Source organism: Dreissena polymorpha, chromosome 15 (genome assembly GCF_020536995.1).
Source record: "Dreissena polymorpha isolate Duluth1 chromosome 15, UMN_Dpol_1.0, whole genome shotgun sequence".
Taxonomy (NCBI): Eukaryota; Metazoa; Mollusca; class Bivalvia; order Myida; family Dreissenidae; genus Dreissena; species Dreissena polymorpha.
The window spans coordinates 45,015,448-45,040,831 of NC_068369.1; the positions used below are offsets into that span (position 1 = coordinate 45,015,448).

Here is a 25,384-nt window from a genome sequence, read left to right on the forward strand (position 1 = left end):
ATGCATATTCATTAAGCCCTATTTTCCAAGATCAAGGCTTATTTGAATGATAACATGGACAGCCTCCATTTTGTATAAAGACTGACCAGTAAATATAGGGCATGAAATTCAACCTCTGTCTAAAAAATATTGCTGGAAATAAACAAAATATCACAAACAAAAACAGCAAAACAAATAAAGCAATGTCTCAACAACACAAACAGATAGAAGGCAGTGTTATATCACCGACTGATTGATACATAGGGAATGTATTATGGTTGATGACATTTTACATTGTGGTATCAAATACCAATGATATGGCCTAGGAAAAGGCGAGGCCCATGCCATATTTAACAAGTCTGATTTCACACAATTTCAAAAGTCACAAAACATATATGAATGACAATTATCAAAGCAATCAATCACGTTGCCAATAAATTATAGCAGCTGTTGTCCGATCAATGACATCTACATGACAGTTTTCTGCACAAAACTTGAATACGACTTTCTGATTCAATTCATATTTTTATGCAAAATATATATGAATTTTCTTATGATTATCAAATATTCAATTAGGAATTTCAGATTCAAATATTTGGGCTGTTTTTAGCTCACCTGAGCACATCGTGCTCATGGTGAGCTTTTGTGATCCCTTTTTGAGCATCGTCCGTTGTGTGGCGTCAACATTTGCCTTGTTAACTCTCTAGAGGCCACATTTATTGTCCAATCTTCATGAAATTTGGCCAGAAGATTGGTTTTAATGATATCTTAGATGAGTTCGAAAATGGTTACGTTTGCTTGAAAAACATGGCTGCCAAGGGGCGGGGTATTATTCCTTATATGGCTATATATGGCTATAGTAAAATCTTGTTGACACTCTAGAGGCCACATTTATTGTCTGATCTTCATAAAACTTGGTCAGAAGATTCATCCCAATAATATCTTGGACGAGTTCAAAAATGATGCCGGTTTGTTGAAAAACATGGCCACCAGGGGCGGGGCATTTTTCCTTATATGGCTATAGTAAAACCTTGTTAACACTCTAGAGGCCACATTTATTTTCCGATCTTCATGAAACTTGCTCAGAAGATTTGTCCCACTGATATCTTGGATGAGTTCAAAAATGGTAACCTTTGCTTTAAAAACATGGCTGCCAAGGAAAGGTGCATTTTTTCTTATATGGCTATAGTAAATTCTTGTTAACACTCTAGAGGCCACATTTACTGTCCGATCTTCATGAAACTTGGTCAGAAGATTCATCCAGTTAATATCTTGGACGAGTTAAAAAATGATGCCGGTTGGTTGAAAAACATGGCTGCGAGGGGGCGGGGCATTTTTCCTTATATGGCTATAGTAAAACCTTGTTAAACACTCTAGAGGCCACATTTATTTTCCGATCTTCGTGAAACTTGGTCAGAAGATTTGTCCCAATAATATCTTGTTATCTCAGGTGAGCGACTTTGGGCCTTTCAGGCCCTTTCGTTTAATATTCGTTCCCATCTTTCAAATATTTGTTTCCATCTCTACTATCATCCGTTGTTTGACATCTTTATAAGTTTTGATTTAGGAAATTGCTGAAAGCAATATTGTAAATTTTAGATTTTGCACACACATATTTGTAAGTATTGCAAAGACAAAGTAAATCTCAGATTCCAAACACTTAATTGTCACTCTTATATTTATACCACCACAAACAAAGTTTAGGGGGTATATAGGAGTGAACTTGTCTGTCGGTCGGTCAGTCTGTCTGTCGGTCTGTATTAAGTGTCCGCTCTCTAATTCAAGTAGTTTTCATCCGATTTTCACCAAACTTGGTCAGAAGTTGTATCTAGATGATCTTAAGGCCAAGTTAAAACATGGGCCTTGCCGGGTCAAAAACTAGGTCAAGGGGTCACTTAGTGGGTTTTAAACATTCAGCTTGTTGTCCGCTCTCTAATTCAAGTAGTTTTTATCCGATCTTCACCAAACTTGGTCAGAAGTTGTATCTAGATGATCTTAAGGCCAAATTCGAACATACTGGGTCAAAAACTAGGTCACAGGGTCACTTAGTGCGTTTTTTTTACATTCAGCATGGTGTCCTCTCTCTTATTAAGTAGTTTTCATCCGATCTTCACCAAACTTGGTCAGAAGTTTTATCTAGATGATCTGAAGGCCAAGTTCGAACATGGGCTATGCCAGATCCAAAACTAGGTCACAGGGTCACTTAGTACGTTTTACACATTGAGCATGGTGTCCGCTCTCTATTTCGAGTAAATTAAATCCGATCTTCACCACACTTGGTCAGAAGTTGTAACTAGATGATGTGTAGGTCAAGTTCGAACATGGGCCATGCCGGGTCAAAAACAAGGTCACAAGGTCACTTAGTGTGTTTAAAACCTCACCATGTTGTCCGCTCTCTAATTCAAGCAGTTTTTATCCAATCTTCACCCAAATTGGTCAGCAGTTGTATCTTGATAATGTCTAGGGCAAGTTTGAATATGGGTCATGCCGGGTCAAAAACAAGGTCACGGGGTCACTTAGTGCGTTTTTATCATCACAATGTTGTCCGCTCTCTAATTCAAGTAGTTTTCATCCAATCTTCACCAAACTTGGTCAGAAGTTGTATCTAGATGATGACTAGGTCAAGTTTGAATATGGGTCATGCCGGGTCAAAAACTAGGTCATGGGGTATCTTAGTGCGTTTTAAACCTCACCATGTTGTCCGCTCTCTAATTCATCCAATCCTCACCAAACTTGGTCACAAGTTTTATCTAAATGATCTCTAGGACAAGTTTGAACATGGGCCATTCTGGGCTTAAAACTAGGTCACGGGGTCACTTAGTGCGTTTTTTAACATTCAGCATGGTGTCCGCTCTCTAATTCAAGTAGTTTACATCTGATCTTCACCAAACTTGGTCAGAAGTTTTATGGAGATGATCTTGAGGCCAAGTTAGAACATGGGCCTTTCTGGGTAAAAAACTAGGTCAAGGGGTCACTTAATGCGTTTTAAAAATTGAGCATGGTGTCCGCTGTTTTTTGTGAAGACGACATGCAAAATATTATGTGTCAATGCGGCATGTGGGGTATTCATCACGTCTGTGACAAAGCTCTAGTTATATTATCACTATGATATTTTCTGGAAATGGAATAAATTAAATTAATAAATAAAACTATTAAATTAATAAAAATAATTCCATGGAGTGTTTGGTAATAAATAGTGCTGCAACAATATACCGGTATATCGGTATATATCGCAATACGCAATCCGCATATTGTATTGCGATACGATTTTCATCATACCGGTACGAAAATTTAACAAAAATTCATTCACATTTCGTCCAGAAAAGCCATCCGAAATAATGATAACAAGGTAAACAAAACAAAGCAGTGTTGTTTTTTTTCCGTAAAAATAGCATTCTGAAAAGTATATTATACGGAGTATCGTTGTTACATCGGAGCATTCGTTCGATACTTTTGAACAGATTATCGTTGAATTAATTGCGCACAGCTGTAAATGTTTCGTTCGATTCTGAATTGAGCATGATTAAATTTGTAATCCAAATTTCAGAAATACGCTTCAAAATTTTAATGCTAATGAGACAATAAAAAATTATAGCTTCAAATAAAAAGTGCTTTATCCTTTGTCTCAATAAAAAGCGCGCAAAAATTATACAGACATGTAGAACGTCGCATGGAAAGTATGGGTGTATTTTGTGTTGTATAAAAATGGGAACATCACGTCAGGTGAATTACGCGTGTTCAGTGGAAAAAAACGCCCGGGTTGGACGTTATTTCATCACATCTTTAAATAGTAACAAATGCCAAAATGTATTTGATACTTAAGAAAAGTTGGGAATGTTTGTGTTTCTTGTAATTCTTGAGCACATTTACCGGTATTTAAGTAAATATTTACCAAAATTTGCAATAAAACTGGAATATACGGGATTATCGGGTAATTGGCAAGTTATAATTTTGGTACAAATTAGCAATATATTGCGATATATTGCAATACGGGTTTTTGAACTGACAATATATTGCAATACGGTTTTTGGCGTATTGTTGCAGCACTAGTAATAAAGAATAATCAAACAGTATAATCAACAGAAGTGTTTTATCTTAAATGTGTGTGGGGCTGAAATAGTGTTAGTGGTCAGTGGCCTGATATCACTGTAAGTGTGCTGAATTTATTGGTATAATCTGTCAGTGGTGTAATATCACTTGAACATATTGGATTGGCATCTTCAACGGTATTGTGCACTGGTGGCTTCATAAAGTACATTCAACAATAAGGTGGATTAGCAAAATGATGGATTAATCAAGCCACAAGCTTTCATACAACGTGGTTGAATTGTCCTGTTGTGATTGCTGTTGTTATGAGGCTATTTATAGAGATGCATCACAGATGGCTGAGTAATCATAGGCAGTGTTGTTTGTGACATGGAACTACCAACACAATCATCTGGCACAGATCAGGGAATATAGGCCACTGAGAAGTGTGGGTCTTCACCCAGCAACATGTGTTACTGATCTGAAATATCACTTGTTGCACCAGGTCTTTATCTTCATATAATATGGACACCCTTGACTTTAGTACAGTCAACTGAATTGCTTTGACAAGGATATGAAAGTTCATGCTACACAATTTGAGATTATATATATTGTGGCAAATAAGAGTCTCATAAGTGAGCACATTTTTGCACTGTTTATGCTCAAGAGTAGGAACAATTAAGTGCCCCAAAATCCAGCCCCATTCTTGCCTTGAAAATAATACTTAAATTTTTAGCTTTACTTATAACAAAGTCTTGATAGCCTTGCCTCAGTTAATGGATCTATGTTTCCTTCAGTTTATCAAATCTCCCAAATTCTATCAACATCTCCCACAGTCTATCAAAATCACCCATCACTATTGATCAGAAACACCAACAATCTATCAAAATCAACCACAGTCCATTAATATCTCCCACTGTGACCAGAATTTCTCCATGTCTATCCAAATCTCCCACAATAAATCAAGCAGAATTTCATACTCGTCAAAAAAGATGGGTTCGATGTTGATTTTTTTTCTAGAGACCGTGTGTTTTTGTGTTAACAGTTACGCTATTTTTCAGCAAGGAAGTATGCCATTATGGAGCATATTTTTATGTCCCCCACTATAGTAGGGGGGGACATATTGTTCTTGCCCTGTCTGTTGGTCTGTTGGTCTGTCTGTTGGTCTGTTTGCGCCAACTTTAACAATGTGCAATAACTTTTGTTATATTGAAGATAGCAACTTCATATTTGGCATGCATGTGTATCTCATGAAGCTGCACATTTTGAGTGGTGAAAGTTCAAGGTCAAGGTCATCCTTCAAGGTCAGAGGTCAAATATATGTGGCCAAAATCGCTCATTTTATGAATACTTTTGCAATATTTAAGATAGCAACTTGATATTTGGCATTCATGTGTATCTCATGGAGTTGCACATTTTGAGTGGTGAAAGGTCAAGGTCAAGGTCATCCTTCAAGGTCAGAGGTCAAATATAGGTGGCCCAAATCGCTTATTTTATAAATACTTTTGAAATATTGAAGATACAGTACACTCCACGCGTTTTCCCCAAAAAACGCGCTCCCTCCGCGGGTTTTTTCTGCTAGCGAGTGTTCACGCGGCGTTGGAAGAGCGAGGTGAACTCGATAAAACGCTCGGCGTTACGCCGCGTTCGCTATTTCCCGCGGCGTGTATTACTTTAGGCTAGTCGGTAAATGCAGACACTTTCCGTTCTTATCAGTGATCGCCGCGCAACGCCGCGTTAGCAGTGTGCTACTGGGCATGCCAAAAAATAAAAACATTGTTATAATAAATTGTTTAAATACTGTAGTACATGTATAAAAAAGATAATTGTATAGAAAATTAATACGTATAAAATTATGTTTTTTAATTCACAGGTACGTCTACAATATGATTTAGTCTAATATAATACATTTGACAAATTAATATTTAAATCATAACACATATGACACAAGAATAATGTTCCGTAAAATTTTCAAATGAGAATAATAATTAGTAATCCGAAACACACTACGATTTTTAATTGTGAACACGAAGTTTACAAATGCTTCCAATATAAAGTCATCATGTATATATATTTCCCGACAAAAGCGCGCGAAAATTATGCTGCAATGTACAAGGTCAAGGTACAATGTATACTCCTGCAAAACGTGCGTGTATTGATTTTTTTTATACAAACTTTGTAGCGCAGAGAACATTGAATTTTGTTGATTTCGGTTAAAAGTTTCTTTGGTATTTATTAACGAAATTATATCGCGAATAAGTTGATATTTCCTCTAAAATAATTTCAAATCGAACACGCTGAATCTTTATCGTTACGGTATTTTAGTAGAGTAATTATTTTAACACTAATTGTACTGTAAACTGAATAAAGAAGACATCTGGGCGGAACTGGATTATAAGTGTTTGACGTTATGAAAACACGCAAAGCTTGTCTACTGACCAATTGTGTAGACTGCTGTCTGCGGTGTTTTGACAAAAGGGATTAACATGTGTGAATGTCACTCTGCCGATTTGGTCCATAATTACTGGTAAACATTGTTTAGAATGTCGACGCAACAAGAATACAACTGTGAATATTAAATGCAATTATCAAGTCAATAGTTACCACCTTTTAGCAATCAATGGAATAACCTACAAACAAAGAGAAAATCAATGCATTAGCGAGCAGAGAATTGGCTTTGTTCCGACAATTAAAACCATTCCTTATGCATTCGTTGAACGTGTTCACTTGAGTAAGTAATGCCTTACGACAGGAAGCGGCTTTTCTTTGATTACGTCAAACTGTCAATTCACACAGATTTGCGAGATATTTAGGGTCCTTGGTCATTTGTATACATGTTCAGTATAGAAAATCACCTGCTAACATGAAAACTTTGGATTAAATTATCAAAATAAAAACAATGTTGCAAACTGTGTTTATATTAATTGGTAAGTATTAGTTAAAAGACGACGTTTTGTGTGTCGTAAATCAACGAGTTTTCTATACAACAACTACTTCTACAACCACGTCGGGATCGATCTATCTTGGTTGTTTTTTTAATTGTAAATATTATACTACATGTACATGTATATACTTGTAATAAATGTAATTTTATTTGAAAATCAGGAAGTCAAACAAAATTAAATTGATCGTTATCTCGTAAAACGCGGAGTTTCCCCCGCGTTGCCAACTCCGAGGGCCGCCGCGTCGGCTTATCAGTTTTGCCCATCGTTAACCGCCGCGTCCAAAATCATGCAAACGCCGCGTATAGCGGGATTTTCTAAATCTCCCTCCAGGTCGAAACCCGCGGAGTATGGAGGGAAATTGGGGAAAACGCGTGGAGTGTACTGTAGCAACTTGATATTTGGCATGCATGTGTATGTCATGGAGCTGCACATTTTGAGTGGTGAAAGGTCAAGGTCAAGGTCATCCTTCACAAGGTCAAGGTCATCCTTCAAGGTCAAACATCATATAGGGGGACATTGTGTTTCACAAACACAGCTTGTTCACTCTTGATGCTGTGCCTGTTGCTTACCAGCAAGTGCTGTGTCTATTTTCAGGCTGGGCAGTCTAACCAAGGATCGCACAGATGACCACCTTACCTCACCCAACGGTGCACATGGCGATGTGTCAGAAGCCACAAGTAAGTTCCTGGAAGATTCTGATTGGTTTATTATTTGTAAGATAATGTATGGAGGATTCTGATTGGTTGATGAGTTGTTGGATTATGTATGGAGGATTCTGATCGGTTTATTAGTTGTAAGATAATCTAATGTCTTTCTATGACTGTAAATACTGTTTGTGACCAGCCATGATTATATTGTATACCCATCCACTTGACTGACAGTAAATAGTGTGTAAACTTTAAGAATCATTTTGGCCCTTGGTCTATATGTCAAGGAATAGGTCTGTCATCCATTTACGACATTGTCCAAGCTCTTATTTCTTATGCATTAAATGATTTTGTAACAACTTCACACTAATGTTGACCTTGAAATAGTGGCGAGTATCATGTGTATGTATAGAAAATGCAAGGTTACCTTTACAGTTAAGCTCAAACTTAGAGTTCAAAGGTCTATTCTATTCTTGCTTCTTCCACATTTTCCTTTTTGAACACTCTAGGGGCCACATTTATTGTCATATCTTCATGAAACTTGAACATTTGTCCCAACAAAATCTCTGTTGAGTTGAAACTGGGTCATGTATGGTAAAAATTGGTCACTAGGTCAAATGAAAGAACAACACACTACAATGTAGATAGAAGCTTCATTTATGGCCTAATTATAATTAAACTTGATCAGACCTTTTGTCCCAATGATTTATCAGCCAAATTCAAAACCAGGTCACACGCGTAATAAACTAGGTCACTAGATTACTTAAAAGAAAAGCTTGTGAACAGTCAGCATTTCAGATTTATTTCCTAATCTTCATGAAACTTGGTTATAACTTTTACTCTGTTGAGTTGGAAGGAAACTCTTATCCTATTGATATCTTAGCCATGTTGAACTCTGGGTAAATAAAAGAAAAAGCTTTTAAACACTGTCCAGGCTACATTTATTGCCAAATCTTCATGAATCATGGACAGAACATTTGTCCAAGTAATATCTTGGTCAAGTACAAAACTTGGCCACAAACCAAGTAATTAGGTCAAATTGTATGAAAAAGCTATTTAACAGTCCTGAGGTCCCATGTATTACCCAATCTCCATGAAACTTGGTCAAAACATACCTAGGTCACCAGGTCATTGTGAACAATGTCGAGTCCACATGTATTTCCCAATGGTAATGAAACTTGTTTAGAATGTTTGTTTTGACATTTTCAAAACTAAGTTCGAATCTGGGTCATGTGCTTCCCAAAACTAGGTCACCAGGTCAAATTGTAGAAAGCTTTACCACTTAAAAAAAACAAACATTTATGACAAAGTCTTGATTAAACTTGGCCCGACTATTTATCTTGACCTTTAATAGTCTGTGTTTGAATTTGGGTAACATGCGTTCAAAACTAGGTCAACGGGTAAAGTTTTAGAAAAACCTTGTAACCACTCTAGAGGCCACATTTATGAATCAATCTTGATTAAAACTTTGGTCATTCAGACCAATAAAAGTAATTAACTTAAATAAAACTTTCATTTTAACGAGCAATGAAAGTCCAGACTTCAATTTACCTGTATCGTTTGACACAAAACAGAAATTATTCCTTAAAAAAGTCCCAATTTCAAACGTGAGGTACTGTTTCGAAATGGGCAAAACTAAAGCTGCAAATCAAACATAAAATTAATATTGAGTGCATTAGATTCTGCAATTTCCTAGGAATTAATAGAGCATGTCACTTGTGAAGGTGAGGCAAAAATAAAAGTAGTGTTTATTTGCCATCCAATTAACAATCCTAGCAAATTGTAGTGACACAAAATAATCTTTGAGCCAACAAATTTTCCTGAAAATTCTCAGGTGTGAAACTTAAAAAAATCATTAAAATTGGGTTCAAATCTCCGAGATTCTTATCATGCACTGCAGTGAACACTATACACTGTGATCAAACATGCAAATAATGATTAACCTTTAAATGATAATCATTAGAATACAAGTTTTGCATGATGTATGTAACTGAATAATAATAATGAACATTGAAGAAAATATTTTATTAACATACCTGCCAATTTTTATTTGTGAGCGGTAGCTCACAAATAATGCAGACCGAATTTTGCAAATCAGTATGCATTAGCTACGCTAGGAACCGTAACCCATGACTGCCTGTGTGGATAACTCCAGTTAAATTTAGCAGACGACAGAATGCTAAAAGCGTCTACTCTAACCACTGCATCTGCCTGTTCTCACTGGTACAGTACATAGTGTGTATTTAACAGCTTGTAAGACAACATTGGCCAGTCTAGTGTATATCATTGAAATCTGTACATATTGGCTGCTTTCAGCGAAAACGGGGCTTAATGCATGTCAAATAAGATTAGCCTGTGCACACTGTGTTTTAAGACACACTCTTTATAAATTTGAATGGGTTGTGGTCATTTCAAACTTGCGATATAAAAAGCTATAACATAATTTTGAAAACTGAGCTGCGTCTAAGATTATACAACAGCGAATAAATTCAGAGCCTTCAGCGCTTTGATTATTTAGCGTGGTTTGTGGGAGGGGAAAATTCTGGCCTAAGCTGATCTGATACATGTTTTTGAGATCACTACAAACCGCTAGCATATGCTATGTTTACATGGTGTAGTTATCACCTCATAGTTGGTAATCTTCATAGGTAACTACTGGTGTTGGTTGGGTGGGATAACATGCTATTAGTGGTGTTGTATTAACTAGTGAACAAAACAGCTAGTATACATGAAGCTAACCGAAATTTAAATTAATGGTTCAAATTTTGAAGGACTGGATTTTGTAAAGGGTCTCATGATTAAATCAAAGCGCTGAAGGCACTGAAGTTGTTCGCTGTTGTCGTCCTTGATTAGCATGTGAACATTGCACAGGCTAATCAGTGTGCACAGGCTAATCAGTGTGCACAGGCTTATCAGTGTGCACAGGGTAATCTTATTTGATGTGCATTAAGCCCCGTTTTCCCTGAAAGCAGCCAATATGTACAGATTTCAATGAGAAACACTAGACTGGCCAATGTCGTCTTACAAGCCGGTATATACACTCACTGCTAGAGCAGAATCATTTGTCGTCTGCTGCAGACAGGCAGCGGTAATCATTCTTAGCAAAGTGAGTTGCGGTTCTTTCTGTAGCTAAGGCTTCTAAGCACATACTGATTTGCAAAATATGCTCTGTAAATTTAGTCGGCCGCTAAAACGCGACCAACTAACAAAGGTTCACCCGTAAGGGAGAAGAATGAAAGATTTAAAAACAAACAAACTAATGTTATGCTTTTTACAATAAGAGATGATTTGTAATCATGGATGCATGATTATTTGACTTACCCTACAATTGAAAAATTTCTCTGTTGAAACAACGCTGATCCATTTTATCCACCGATAGTTTGAACCTTTTAATTTATTTTTAGTTTGAATGCATTTTGAGTACCAACTACTTATTTGAAACAGTCTCTAGTCTGTTTCCTGGGCCTAGATCTAGTACTTGGTGTCTTTGGGGGAGATCTAAAGAACACTAGTGGTGATCGAACTTGTCACCTCCGGGTTGCTAGGCGGACACTATATCATTACAACACAGCAACCTTATCCATCTATTGTAGTTTTATTCCCGAAAGCTTATTAAGGTACATAAATTTATTATTATTATCTATTGCATTGCTTGTTAGCCAAGTTTAAAAAAAAGAGCTTGATTTGAAACCCAAGATCAAGGTGATGGTCACTCTTAATAAAATAGAAAAACTGTTTCCACACAACAACTTACTGTAGTTTAAGGAGGAATAGTTCACACTATTAGTGTGAAGGTATTTTACATACAGAACAAGATTTGGATTGCACATTTTTTGTAAGTGAATAAACAAGTGAAACTTTGAAATAATAAACACAAGGTGATAACCTGGGTTTGTTGAATGACCATGTTTCTTGTAATTGCCTTTTACCTCTCAGGTATGCATTTTGACTTGTTTGGTGTTCCTTACAAAATTAGATTAAATTTAAGACCTTTTCTAACAGTTTAAAGTTTTCTATGCTTCATTTCTAATGCTTAGATACTGGTGAAAAGCAAACAGCATAAAACCTGAACAGACTCTTGAGTTGCTCGCAGGCTGTTCTGGTTTTACGATGGTTGGATATAGCAATTTTCACTTTGGTTCTTGGCGGAAAGGTCTTTTCAGGAAAGGGTTAATAAGATCACTGTGTTTCAGGTCCGTTACTTCAGCGCGTGGCCATTATACAAAAGGATGAGAAAGGCTACGGGCTGACAGTGAGCGGGGACAACCCAGTATATGTACAAAGTGTGAAACCAGGTAACCGTGGCAATGAAAAATGTCCTGTCCATTGTTCCCTGAAAAATGCATCCTCATTCTGTGGAAATAGAACATTAAGTTAGTTTAGAAAATCAAAACAGAATGGACAAAGAAATACTACATTGTTGTGAGCAATACAACGCTAACGTAATATAAGCTGCCCAACCAAACATAAAATAATGAATGACTAGTGAAAATAAAAAATGTGTAGTTCTTGTTACTTTTTATGTTTTTTGCAGGAGAAAAATATAACCTACATTTACACTATTCTGACCAAGTTTTCCCATAATGTTCTCTTATAGTTCAGCAAGTATTACCATCATGTTCTCTGTATTTCACAGAGTATTCTCATTATGTTCTGTGTATTCCCATCATGTTCTCTGTATTTGACAAAGTATTTCCATCATGTTCTCTGTATTACCATAATGTTCTCTGTATTTCACAAAGTACTCTCATCATGTTCTGTGTATTCCTATCATGTTCTCTGTATTTCACCAAGTATTCCCATCATGTTCTCTGTATTTCACCAAGCACTCCCATCATGTTATCTGTATTTCACCAAGTATTCCCATCATGTTCTCTGGATTCTTATCATGTTCTTTGTATTTCACCAAATATTCCCATCATGTAATCTGTATTTCACCAAGTATTCCCATCATGTTATCTGTATTTCCACCAAGTATTCCCATCATGTTCTCTGTGTTTCATCATGTTCTCTGTATTTCACCAGGTATTCCAATCATGTTATCTGTGTTTCATCATGTTCTCTGGATTCTCATCATGTTCTCTGTATTTTACCAAGTATTCCTATGATGTTCTCTGTCTTCTCATAATGATGTCTGTATTTCAGGTGGTGCTGCTGAGAAGGCAGGGGTACAGGTGGGGGACAAGATCATCAAGGTGGGTATCTCTATTGCTGCGGTTACCTCAAGGTCACTGTCCTTTTGGTAATCATGCTGGTCTTAGATGCCTAAAGGTCAACATTGGTCACTTTGTCACCTATTTGCCTTAGTGTGATTAAAAAACTTAAATTGGTCGTCTGGTCATATTGGTTGTTATAGTAATATGTCAAAAATAAATTGGTTACTTGGTTCCTTTTTTCCATAGTCACCATTAGTGATTTGGTAATCTTGGTTGTAATAGCTACCTTTCAAACATCTATTCGGCACTATGTCACTATGGTTGTCATAGTTATTGATCCAACACCCATTCGTTGCTTGGTCACCTTGGTTGTCAAAGTTATCTGTCAAACACCCATTACTCATGTGGTAATCTTGATTGCCATAGCAACCTTTTTAAACACCCAAACTTCACATGGTCACCCAGACGCGTCAAAGTTCAGGATTATTCCTGAAATCAGGATTTTGGCCCTTATGGACCAATTTTGATTTTGATATAAATCAGAGGATTTTTTCTGGAATTTTAAGATTATTGTCACAAAATGTCATCTTAAACACAAGTTATTTTATTTGACATATTGTTTTCAAAGTGATATACAATAGTAAACAAAGTTACATGAATTATTAACCCTTTTTTGCTCTGGCCCCAAAACGATAGGCCTATTTTCAGGATTTTAGATTTTGGCCAATTGACACCCCTGTCACCTTAGTTGTCATAGTTGCCTATCAGTTAGGCCCCTACTTTGTAGATGGCAGAATATAATGATGTGCTAATGTTAAACGTTTGTTAAAATATCCCGTCATTTAAAGTTTGAGTTGGGATATATTGGAGTGAATATCAGTCGGTTTGTCGGTTTTTCGCTCAGTCAGTTGCACAGTTTTCATAAAATGTCATTAATTTTATAGAGCAAACTACTTATGCATTTCCCAAGTGATATAATTGGAACTTTAAATACGTTCACCATGAAATATAATTGTGTAAGACACTTTTCATTCCAGATGATCCTCAGTTATTTGCATTGATAAGGGGTGCAGGGTATTAAAGTCACTTAAGTCTGATTACCCGATCTTAAAAAAAGCTTCACAACAATCCTTCAAGTCAAAATAGCAAATCTAAGTTTCATAATTTATCGATTGTTAACAGTCACAATGTTGAGCAGTTTTCATCAAATCTTAACCAATATTGATAATTTGTCACAATATTTGTTAACAAGATGCTGCATTATTGTGGAGGAAACAACTCTAAATTAGTTTATGGTCATATTCTTGTTATCCTGCTTGGAAAAGCATTTATTATTTGTAGTTCACAGCGTATTTTTGTCTGCATTCTTTATTGCACATAGATTTAAGAAAATGAAATAAAATGGCATGTAACAAAATAAATTAATATGTTTGGATTGTTCCCCTTTAACCATAAAAAGTTTAATTTATTTGTTAAAAATATTTAATGAACCTTCTGATTATATTATACTTTATTATTTACAATAACTGAAGGAACATTTGTAAACTTTTTTTAATTGAGCAGCTCTGGGAAAATGGTGCTTAATGCATGTGTGTGAAGGGTAGTCCCAGATTAGCCTGTGGAGTCTGCACTGGCTAATCAGGGATGACACTCTCCGCCTAAACTTGATACTTGTTATGTAGAGCTTACCTTTAAATGAATAATTCCATTAAGCAGTAAGTGTGTCATCCCTGATTATCTTGTAGGACACTTCACACCCATGCATTTAGACCTGTTTTGCCGGAGAGGGGTTCACTTTAATACATTACAGCAAAATCTCTGACCTTCTGTGTTACAGGTGAATGGTCAGCAAGTGGTGAAGTCCAACCATCCAGAGGTCGTCAAACTAATCAAATGTAAGTGACCTTGACCTAGTTGCCACGGTAATGGAATTCACAAATGATGCACATGGTATATGGATGTTCTCACAAATGTTGAAATATGCTGGAAATTTGTTGGGCGCCAGTCTTGTATATAAAACAAAATAAATAAATTTCTGAATGGTTTGGTTACAATTACATTATCACATAGCAGCCAGTCCACAGGTACCTTAAAAAAAATTAGTTTGGGTCCTTATATATTTTATAAAAGAAAAGGTATCCAACGATGATTTCACAGGTGTATTGAATAACACTATGCAACAGCATGAAAGATCAAACCATGCACACACATATGTCCTTGTGGTTGCCAGCAGGAAGTGTCCACCTATGATTAAACACGGTTTATTTGATAGAATAGACATTTTCACTCTGCCTCTGAGTGGGAAACGGTTATGCAAATAATCCATCAATAAATGTGCATGTGATAACATAATTAGACAATATTACCTGTTTGTATAACCAACTGTAGATGTAAACAGAACCATCATAACTCCACCTCTTTTATTGAAACCAAAAGTTAAAGCGTAAGATACTTGTTGCTTAACTTAACTATTGACTGAAATGTACATCATAATGCAAAAACTGATAGGTCATTAAGTCCTTTAGACTCCGTTACAAATACAAAATGAAGAACGCATGTCAATTACGGTTACTCAAAAGTCAAACATGTGAGCCATGTTCTAACCAAACTGGACTTCCTACATTATACCCTTTCCCTGACATAAGAAGCAAAGTGAAAATGGCTTTTGCAACCAGCATAAAACCACAACAGCCTGCGAGTAACTCACAGTCTGTTCAGTTTTGATGCTGTTATCAATAACTAAGGATTGAAAATGAAGCCTTTAAAACTTGAATTTAGTGAGAAAGATATTCACTTAAATGTAAATGGGACTACAAATTCATAAAAAAATATCTATGTTGGAAAGGGGTATACCCTGTTTTCACTGAACACAACTCATGTTTTCTTGGGGTTAATACCCGGATAAAAGAGTGTTATGAAAGCCCCACAAAGGTGTAGCCGCCAGTCTAAGATCAAAAACATCACTCAGTTGGCACGGTACAATATGCCAGGAGAATGGGTAATGCTTATTATGCTTACTGTATGTTCCTTGGCCAATATTTGGTCTGATAGCAGTAAGAATGGAGCAGAGAGGCAGTTTCCTAGAAGTCCATAGGCACAAAAATATGGATATCTGATCATTGGATGGATCACGCTCAGTGGTGTTTATGGATTTTGCACAAGAAATTATAGATTTCTTATCAAATTTTTCGATTTTGCAAGTTTTCTGATGCTGACTGTGGATTAATAAACCTTTGCGCTTGTGTTGTATAAGTTCTGTCTGTGTGAAATACAGGAATTTCTTGTGCTTTGTTAGATAGATGATAGATGAAAATAGATGAAATGAGACAAATATAGACTGTAATGTAAGGAAACAAGTATGGCTTGTTAATTGCTGATAGTAGTTATAAGACAGCAATTTATAGCACTCATATTGTTATTTCTGTGCTGTTGTTTTCTTTCTCTGGATTTATTGGATACATAGTTGCTGGAAACTGTGTCGTTATTTAGTTGTAAGTGATTTCTTTCTTCCATTGCTCTTAACCTTTAAGACTCAATAATTCTCTGAGATATTTGTAGACAATTGGCAGAAAACTGATGACCCCCCCCCCCCCCCCCCCCCCCCTGGGCCCCTCCACAAAAAAAAATGCAATTGTGCTAAAAGCATTGTTTATTATCCTCCGCCAAAGGCAGAGGGATATAGAATTGGCGTTGTCCATCAGTCTGTCTATCCGTCTGTCTGTCTGTCACAAAACTGTTTAGGGCTATATCTAAGAAACTGTAATAGATATCAACATGAAACTTCATAGGTGTATAGATATCAATGAGAATAAGTGCCATGCACAAGAGCCATAATGCTACATTTTCATTAATTAGAGTAATTGCCCTTTATTTTTTGTATGATTAAACTTTTTGGGGCTATATCTCAGTTACCATGCAAGATTTCAACATGAAACTTCATGGTTGTATTGATATTAATGAGGAAAAGTGCCATGCTTAAGAACCATAACCCTTCACTTCCTAAAATAAGATTATTGCCCTTTGTTGTTTTTGTATGATGAAACTTTTCAGGTTATATCTCAGATATGATACAACAATACATGAAACTTCATGGGTGTGTAGAAATCAATGGTAAAGAAGTGCCATGCACAAGAACCATAACCCTGCACTTTATTAACTAACAGTTATTGTCCTTTGTTGTTTTTGTATGATGCAACCTTCCAAGGCTATAACTCAAATATGCTACAAGATTTCAACATGAAACTTCATGGGTGTGTAGATATCAATGAGGAGGAATGCAATTCATAAAAAGAATTACTGTACTCTTATTACCTATTAATTATTACCCTACACTTAATGATCATACTGTGTATCAAGGGATTTGCAACGATCCATAAAAAAAGATTATTTTGCGGGGAATATCAATTCAACCAATTTGCCTGTATTCAATCAAAATCCAAGTTGCTAAAAAACAAACTGGAGAAATAACTATGAAACCTCCTTACTATTTTTCCTGGATCCATGATTGGCAGGAAATTGTTTTTGTAGTATTGAAATTATTGAAATATGACTTCTTATTTGTTGGATGATTGATGTGCGGATGTGGCTATGTTAATTTGTCAGAAATCAATCTAGACTGGCCTCTGTGTTTGACCTTCTTCAATCATGATATTGGAGGCACTTTCCCATAAGTGATTATACGACTTCATTGCAGCAATTGTAAGCCCACAAACCATTGTACAATATTATTGTCAGCAATTGTAATCCCACAAATAATTCTACAAGTTAATTGAAGCAACTGTATTCCCAATTTCGGGTACGAAAAAAAAGGTGGGTACGAAAAAAATTTGGTATGAAACAAATTTTGGGTACACATTTTTTTTTTAGTAGGAAAGTTGGGGTACCTGTAGGTATACCGGGGTATCCAAAAGTATCATTTTAAAATCGGTGTAAGGTGAAGAATACTTCAAAGGACCCGGGGTACGGGGAAGTAGTAACCGGGGGAAACTTGACCCATTCAGCCCAACTTCATGGCAACAATAGCCATGATTGTTTTAAATAGCAAAATATAATTCTCATTTACATTGCACAAATAAAATGTCATAATTTAAATACATGTCTAGTTATCATTATTTATTTAGCAATGAACAACTATTTGTAGTTTGTTATGTGGCTGTAGATCAAGTACAGCTAACATACAAGTTGGTTAATTCCTACCCATGTTAACCCCAAATTATTTAAGATTGGTATATGTTATATATATAATAAGATTCCATTATTATTTTGAATTCATGCTGCTTGTCTTGACAGTGTCTTTCTTAGTCATTGCAATGTGCTATTCTTTTGTTTATGCTGTATACCCAAGTTACCTGTATTTACTTGTACATGCCATCACACTGGGGTGTAGCAAACAAGGTAGCAAGAATCCAGTATTGGCTCAAACATTTGTGGAGAATTTCCTCATAACAAGCAAGTGTCAACCATTGGAATAGGAAAGGCAAAGAACGCAAGAAGAAAGAATTTCTTAATCTTAAAAAACTCTTGACTCTGTATTCATATTGCATGGCAGGATCTATTTATACTGCAGTAATAATCTTACCTGTCAAGGTGTAAGTTTGTTGTTTGGAAAGGTTATTTCATTCATTGAAGTACGCAGTAAGTCTAAGCAATGCCTGAATTCTTATATGATTCTTTGTTTGTTAAGTTTTGTTTTCAGGCAATTTTCAACAGTATTTCAGACTGTCACAGTGGTCTGCCAGTAACTGATGTATGCCCTACTTGAATCAGAGGTAGCAGGACAAATACTTCATGTCCAATCAACACACAAGTTATGTGGCAGGGCTGGGGACCAAACCAATGATTCTTAAATTTTTGTAGTCTAGGCCCTGATTTAGTTTAAACCTGTTTATTTTAGCTGGATTGCATCAAAAGGCTCCGGCTTATAGAAACACTCTCTAGTCCATTTCCTGGGCCTATAACCAGTACTTTGTGTCTTTGTGGAAGATCTGTAGGATGCTCCCCTGAAGTGGGGATTGAACCCATGACCTCCCTATCACTAGGCGGACACCTTATCCATTACGCCATGGCGAACTAGGCACTTATTTCTCAGTATTTCTGTAGTCAAGTTTAAGAATAATTTGCTTAATTCACTCTTTCAATTACTTGTAATCTGTGCTTGAGAAAATGTTACAAGCCAACCCTTATTAAACTGAAAATCTTAGCAAATCTTTACCAATGCCGCCTTGCAGACTTGTGCTTTATTTGCGCACTGATTCTCATATGCACCATGTTAAAGCATTTATCTGGTACGCTAGATTATTTTTAGCTTGGCTGTTTTCGGACAAAACCCGAGGTATTGTCATAGCCAGCTCGTTGTGTCGTCCGCCGTCCGGGTCGTGCTAAAACCTTGACATTATGCTCTTAAATCAAAGTGCTTCCACCTACAACCTTGAAACTTCATATTTATATAGATGCGCCTTGATGAGTTCCACACGCCACACCCATTTTGGGTGCACAAGGTAAAAAGGTCAAGGTCACTGTGACCTTTAACAAAATAAAATCAAAATATTATTCAAAACTGCACCCGCAACCGAGGGTTGGCACCCGTTATACGGTGCTCTTGTTACTACATTTCTGTACATTAAGTGCTGTCTTATCAAACTATAACATTGGTTAATAAGTGTAAAATCATTTATATATGTCGGCATGAATTTTTAGTGTTGATAAAACAAAAACAAAACATTCGTTGACATGTAAATTTGTGGATTTCAAATGTACGCAAAAACAAGAGGAATTTTCATCAGATATTTTTGATTAAAAGTTGTGGATCGATCAAACCACAAAATCAACTAACTAATGTTCCACAAATAATAATTATTTTACAGTAGTTGGTTGAGGATCGGTCATGTTGTGTTTAGTCCTGTAGTGTTGGCAATACTTTCAGAGTCAACGATCTTTCCTCATAATAATGAATTATCACAAATTCACTTTGTTGTCCTTATCTATATGTCGCTAATGGCTTTTTATTTATCAGGGTATTTTCCATTTATGCAACAACAATGGCCATAGCATAAGCAGGTGTAGAGATGCAAGACATTGGCCTGGACAATAACCATAATATTGGCAATTTATTAGATTAACCCTTTACAACTTTGATACATATTTTGACGCATTTCTTGTCTCTTAGAAAGTTAATTATACCCCCAATACCATTGGTAATGGGGCTATATAGGAGTCAGTTTGTCGGTCGGTCGGTCTGTCCCGAAATTTCATCCGATCTTCACCAAACTTGGTCAGAAGTTGTATCTAGATGATGTTTAGGTCAAGTTTGAATATGGGTCATGCCAGGTCAAAAACTAGGTCACGGGGTCACTTAGTGTGTTTTAAACTTAATGTTTGTCCGGACCATAACTATGTCATTTATCGTTAGATTTTAAAATGACTTGGTACATTTGTTCACCATCATGGGACAGTGTGTCGTGTGAAAAAAGTATGTCGATATCTCAAAGGTCAAGGTCACATTCGGAGTTCAAAGGTCAAATGCTTGTCCGGGCCATAACTTTGTAATTTATTGAGAGATTTTAAAATCATTTGGCAAATGTGTTCACCATCATTGGATGGTGTGTCGCGCGAAAGAATTACGTTGATATCTCCAAGGTCAAGGTCGCACTTTGAGTTCAACGATTATAAATAAGCTTGTCCGGGCCATCACTATGTCATTCATTGTAAGATTTTAAAATCATTTGGCACATTTGTTCACCATCATTGGACGGTGTGTTGCGCGAAAGAATTATGTCGATATCTCCAAGGTCAAGGTCCCACTTTTAGTTCAAGAAAGTAAAAAATGGCAATAAATGATCTTGTCTGGGCCATAACTATGTCATTCATTGTGTGATTTAAAAATGACTCAGTACATTAATATTGTTCACAGTCATTGGACGGCATGTCATGTGAAAGAATTCAAGAGTTCAAAGGTCAATATGGTTATAAATGATAATGGCTTAATAATTGTTAAAAATCGCCATAAATTAGATTCTCTTGTTTTTTTAACACAGCATGCAAAATAATCTTTGTCAATGCGGCATGTGGGGTTTTTTCGTTACGTCTGTGACAAAGCTCTAGTTTAATAAGAAACCTTTCTTACTAAATTCAAGTTTTAAAGGCTTCATTTCCAATCCTTAGATACTGATGAGCAGCAAACAGCATAAAACCTGAACAGACTGCAAGTTTCTCGCAGGCTGTTCTGTTTTTATGTTGGTCGCAAAAGCCATTTTCACTTTGTTTCTTATAGGGGAAAGGGTTTAAGCACATATATGCTGTGCACATATGTCATGTGGAATGTTTCAATGTTTTCAAAATGTAACTTAAAAGCTATAGCAAACAAGAAATATATTTTTTAAATCGTATGTGTGTTTGATAATTTTAAAAGTATATCATTAAACACATATTGGTATAAAAGTGCAGCCATTTATCTACCCGACTATTCCTTTTAGAAGTATTCCCATGGTCTCAAATAATTATTACCTAGATATTTCTTTTTGCTATAATAAAGACTTTTCTCATCAGAAATAAAACAAATGTGTTTCTGTTGAGTTCTTGTTGAGTTATGTTGAGTTCCTGTTGAGTTGTGTTGAGTTCCTGTTGAGTTCTTGTTGAGTTGTGTTGAGTTCTTGTTGTTGAATTCCTGTTGAGTTCATGTTGAGTTCCTGTTGAGTTCTTGTTCTTTTCCTGTTGAGTTCTTGTTGAGGTCCTGTTGAGTTGTGTTGAGTTCCTGTTGAGTTGTGTTAAGTTCCTGTTGAATTCCTGTTGAGTTGTGTTGAGTACCTGTTGCGTTGTGTTGAGTTCCTGTTGAGTTCTTGTTGAGTTGTGTTAAGTTCTTGTAGTTGAGTTCCTGTTGAGTTGTGTTGAGTTCCTGTTGAAATCCGGTTGAGGTGTGTTGAGTTCCTGTTGAGTTGTGTTGAGTTCCTGTTGAGTTCTTGTTGAGTTGTGTTGAGTTCTTGTTGTTGAGTTCTTGTTGAGTTCTTGTTGAGTTCTTGATGTTGAGTTCCTGTTGAGTTCTTGTTGAGTTCCTGTTGAGTTCTTGTTGAGTTGTGTTGAGTTCTTGTTGTTGAATTCCTATTGAGTTCTTGTTGAGTTCATGTTGAGTTCTTGTTGAGTTAATGTTGAGTTCTTGTTGAGTTGTGTTGAGTTTATGTTGAGTTCCTGTTGAGTTGTGTTGAGTTCCTGTTGATTTGTGTAGAGATCCTGTTGAGTTTTTGTTGAGTTGTGTTGAGTTCTTGTTGAGTTCCTGTTGTGTTCTTGTTGAGTTGTGTTGAGTTCCTGTTGAGTTGTGTTTAGTTCCTGTTGAGTTCTTGGTGTGTTTCTGTTGAGTTCTGTTGAGTTCTTGTTGTTTTTATGCCCCTGAAGGAGGGCATATAGTGATCGGACAATCCGTCCGCTTGTCCGTCCGTCCGTCCGTCAGTCTGTCTGTGTGTCTGTCTGTCTGTCTGTCTGTCCATCACACTTTGATTTTAAGGTTTTGAAAAATGCTCATTACTTCTATGTCGCTTCAGATAGCAACTTGATATATGGCATGAATGTGTATCTCATGGTGCTGCACATTTTGAGTGGTGAAAGGTCAAGGTCATCCTTCAAGGTAAAAAAAAAAATCCAAGGGAAATCAACAATTAAATTAATCAAAGCGGCGCAGTAGGGGGCATTGTGTTATTGACAAACACAAATATTGTTTTGTTGAGTTCCTGTTGAGTTTGTAATTGCCCTGGAATGAGGGCATATTATATTATACGGGATTGCTCTGTCCATCTGTCTGTCTATCTGTCTGTCTGTCTGTCTGTCTCTCTGTCTCTGTCTCTGTCTGTCTGTCTGTCTGTCTGTCTGTCTGTCTGTCTGTCTGTCTGTCTGTCTGTCTGTCTGTCTGTCTGTCTGTCTGTCTGTCTGTCTGTCTGTCTGTCTGTCTGTCTGTCTGTCACAGTATATGGACAAGGCCTTTCCATATGCACACAAATTTTGACCCCTGTTACCTTGACCTTGAACTTAGGGTACGCGTTGAGGTTTTGAAATCTGCATTTAGGTTTCGAAAAATGCTTATAACTTCTATCAAAGCATTTTTCGGGGGGCATATGTCATCCTATGGAGACAGCTCTTGTTTTTGAGTTCTTTTTATGTTCTTGTTGAGTTCCTGTTGACAACTTTTTGAGTTCCTGTCGTTGTTTTTTGTTGAGTTCATGAACATTTCTTGTTGAGTTCATGAACATTTCTTGTTGAGTTTCTGCTTAGTTCCTGTTGAGTTTTTGTGGAGTTGTAAGAGTCCCTGTGATGTTCTTGTTGATTTCTTGTTGAATTCTTGTTGTTGTTTAGTCTGTGTTGGGGTCCTGCTGTGTGTGTTTTTGCAATATCTTTAATGAAGCCAACATTTGATACAGGTATAATTGAAGGCAGCAGCACATCCTGTATAATGACATAGATGTGTCTGGAATCTTTGCCTTGCTGACTGGAATAGAACCTTCAAACTTCCCTGGTTCTGTCAAGACTTGACATCTGATTATAAAGCCAGTGTGGCTGAAGTATTCTTAGCAGATTGCACTTTTCACATACCATTTGATAATGAACTTCAGAGAAAGTTGCTTATGTCACAATGACATTGGTTGACAGGTCATTGGTCTGATTTCATTGTGGCAGTGTCATTGGTTTTATAAAGATCATGTTATGATTGCAGCGCTTCGGCTAATTGACGTCGGGGCGTAAATTGGGCCAAAAAATGGCAGATGTATTTCCATTTTATACATTTAGGAAGTACATTGGACGTCCTATGAACTGTATGTATGCTGTTCTGTAATACACATGACGTACGAATCACATCAGAAAATCTGGTCATTCATTCTGTTAACTCCGCTCACAATCTACTGTTAGCAGTGATATTGCTTACCGAGTGGCCAATATGACTTTTTGTAATTCCGCTCCCAATCCAGGTATGAGCGTCTCGCTATCGAATCAGCCGTTGATGCGAACATCGCCAGCAGTTTTAACATGTTTGATTGACAGTGGTGACGCTAATTGTTGGTGTCTTCAGGAGCATATGTTGTTGTGTTATCAGCGACCATCAATTTAAACTAGACCCTTTAATGATTCAGGGTAAGAAGTGTGGGTAATGAAAAAAATACATGTAAAGTATGGTATTGGTACATGGGTTAGATGCACAGAAAGAAGCACTTTTGAGCTCAAGTATTGAGAGATTAACCGAGACTTACCTAAGTTGAAGGTTGATCACAATTTCATCGACTGCAAACTCCTTAAGGGCTCACACACGAGAGATGACGCAGTTTCCGCAGCCGAATGATCAGTTTTAAGAGATAACAGAGCGTTGTGAGGGTACAGAATCTTTGAGGAATATTTAACATGGGAGGGAAGGGTGGGTGTGTGAGCCCTTATGGAGTTTGCAGTCGATGAAATTGTGATCAACCTTCAACTTAGGTAAGTCTTGGTTAATCTCTCAATTTCATCTTCTGCATAACTCCCTTAATGGGCCCCACACGAGATTTAAGAGAATTCCTCAAAGATTATGTTGTTTAAGGTGTATAAGAAAAAGAACTAATAAGTTGACAATCACTTTCTATATGTATTACAAAATTACTAAGAAACAATGAATATGTGAAATATTTACACAAAATACATCCACATAAAATATCACTAAATACATGTTAGATGAAAATTACTGATTTAATCCAGAATGGATGATTGAAAGGTGTTTGGCTCTTCAATACATTTATTATAGAATTTAGCAAATGTTTTGGCATTAGACCAGCCTGCCGTGTCCATGATGGTTTGCAATGGAATACCCTTCTGATGGCCTTTTGATGTTGCTGCAGCCCTAGTACTATGTGGCTGATAATTGTCCCCCACCCCTGCTTGTGTCAAAACAGATTTAACCTATCTACTTATAGTACTTGGTGAAGCTGTTTTGTGTGGCTTTAATGTAGTTATCATAAGGTACTCTCCCACTTGAATGTCTGTTGTTCGTTCAAAATATTCCAATAATGTTTTGCATAAACAGATATTTCATTTACCTGTATATTTATTAATGACAAGATTCTTTAAATGGTATCCAGGTCTAGTTTGTTTTAACAAATCACTTGGTGCTATTGCTATAACATTCTTATTCTTGTCCACACTAAGGTCACTTATTTTTAAATTGTGTAACGTTTGGCATCTTAGTGCCGTGACAAGCAAGAAAAGAACACATCATTTTTTGGGCAATTGTAACAAAGTATGGATAGGTTGTGTATGTATGGAATTTAGAACAACATTAACATCCCAGGTTGAATTATATCGTGGCAGTGCTGGCCTTGTGTTAAAGCAACCTTTCATGAACCTTGAAATGAGGCCATTATCATGCATGATTATGTCGCTACACACTGTAAGAAAAATGCTTATTGCAGAACGGCATGTATTCAAAGCACTGTAACTTAAACCCTGATCATATTGTTGTGATAAAAATGACAATACACTGGTCATATCGGGGTTAAGGGGATTTTCCGTTCGTTCACAGAAATGAATCCATTTTCTAATATAGCCATCGTATTGTTTTTTAGTTGATTGTCTCCACGAGTCAATGATGAGCATTCTTGCTCCTTTTGGAACTCCATGGCTCTTGAGG

At 36.6% G+C, this 25,384-nt stretch overlaps 1 protein-coding gene across 2 annotated transcripts in view; it reads left to right on the forward strand.

Moving 5' to 3' along the window:
• Positions 1–25,384, forward strand: part of LOC127859842 (rho guanine nucleotide exchange factor 12-like) — a 206,812-nt gene that overhangs the window by 26,567 nt on the left and 154,861 nt on the right. For both annotated transcript variants that reach the window (XM_052397366.1, XM_052397367.1), the window contains 4 exons: positions 7,545–7,627; positions 11,791–11,892; positions 12,743–12,792; positions 14,591–14,648. In XM_052397366.1, coding sequence (XP_052253326.1) covers positions 7,545–7,627; positions 11,791–11,892; positions 12,743–12,792; positions 14,591–14,648 — 293 coding nt within the window. The remainder of the gene's footprint in view (positions 1–7,544; positions 7,628–11,790; positions 11,893–12,742; positions 12,793–14,590; positions 14,649–25,384) is intronic.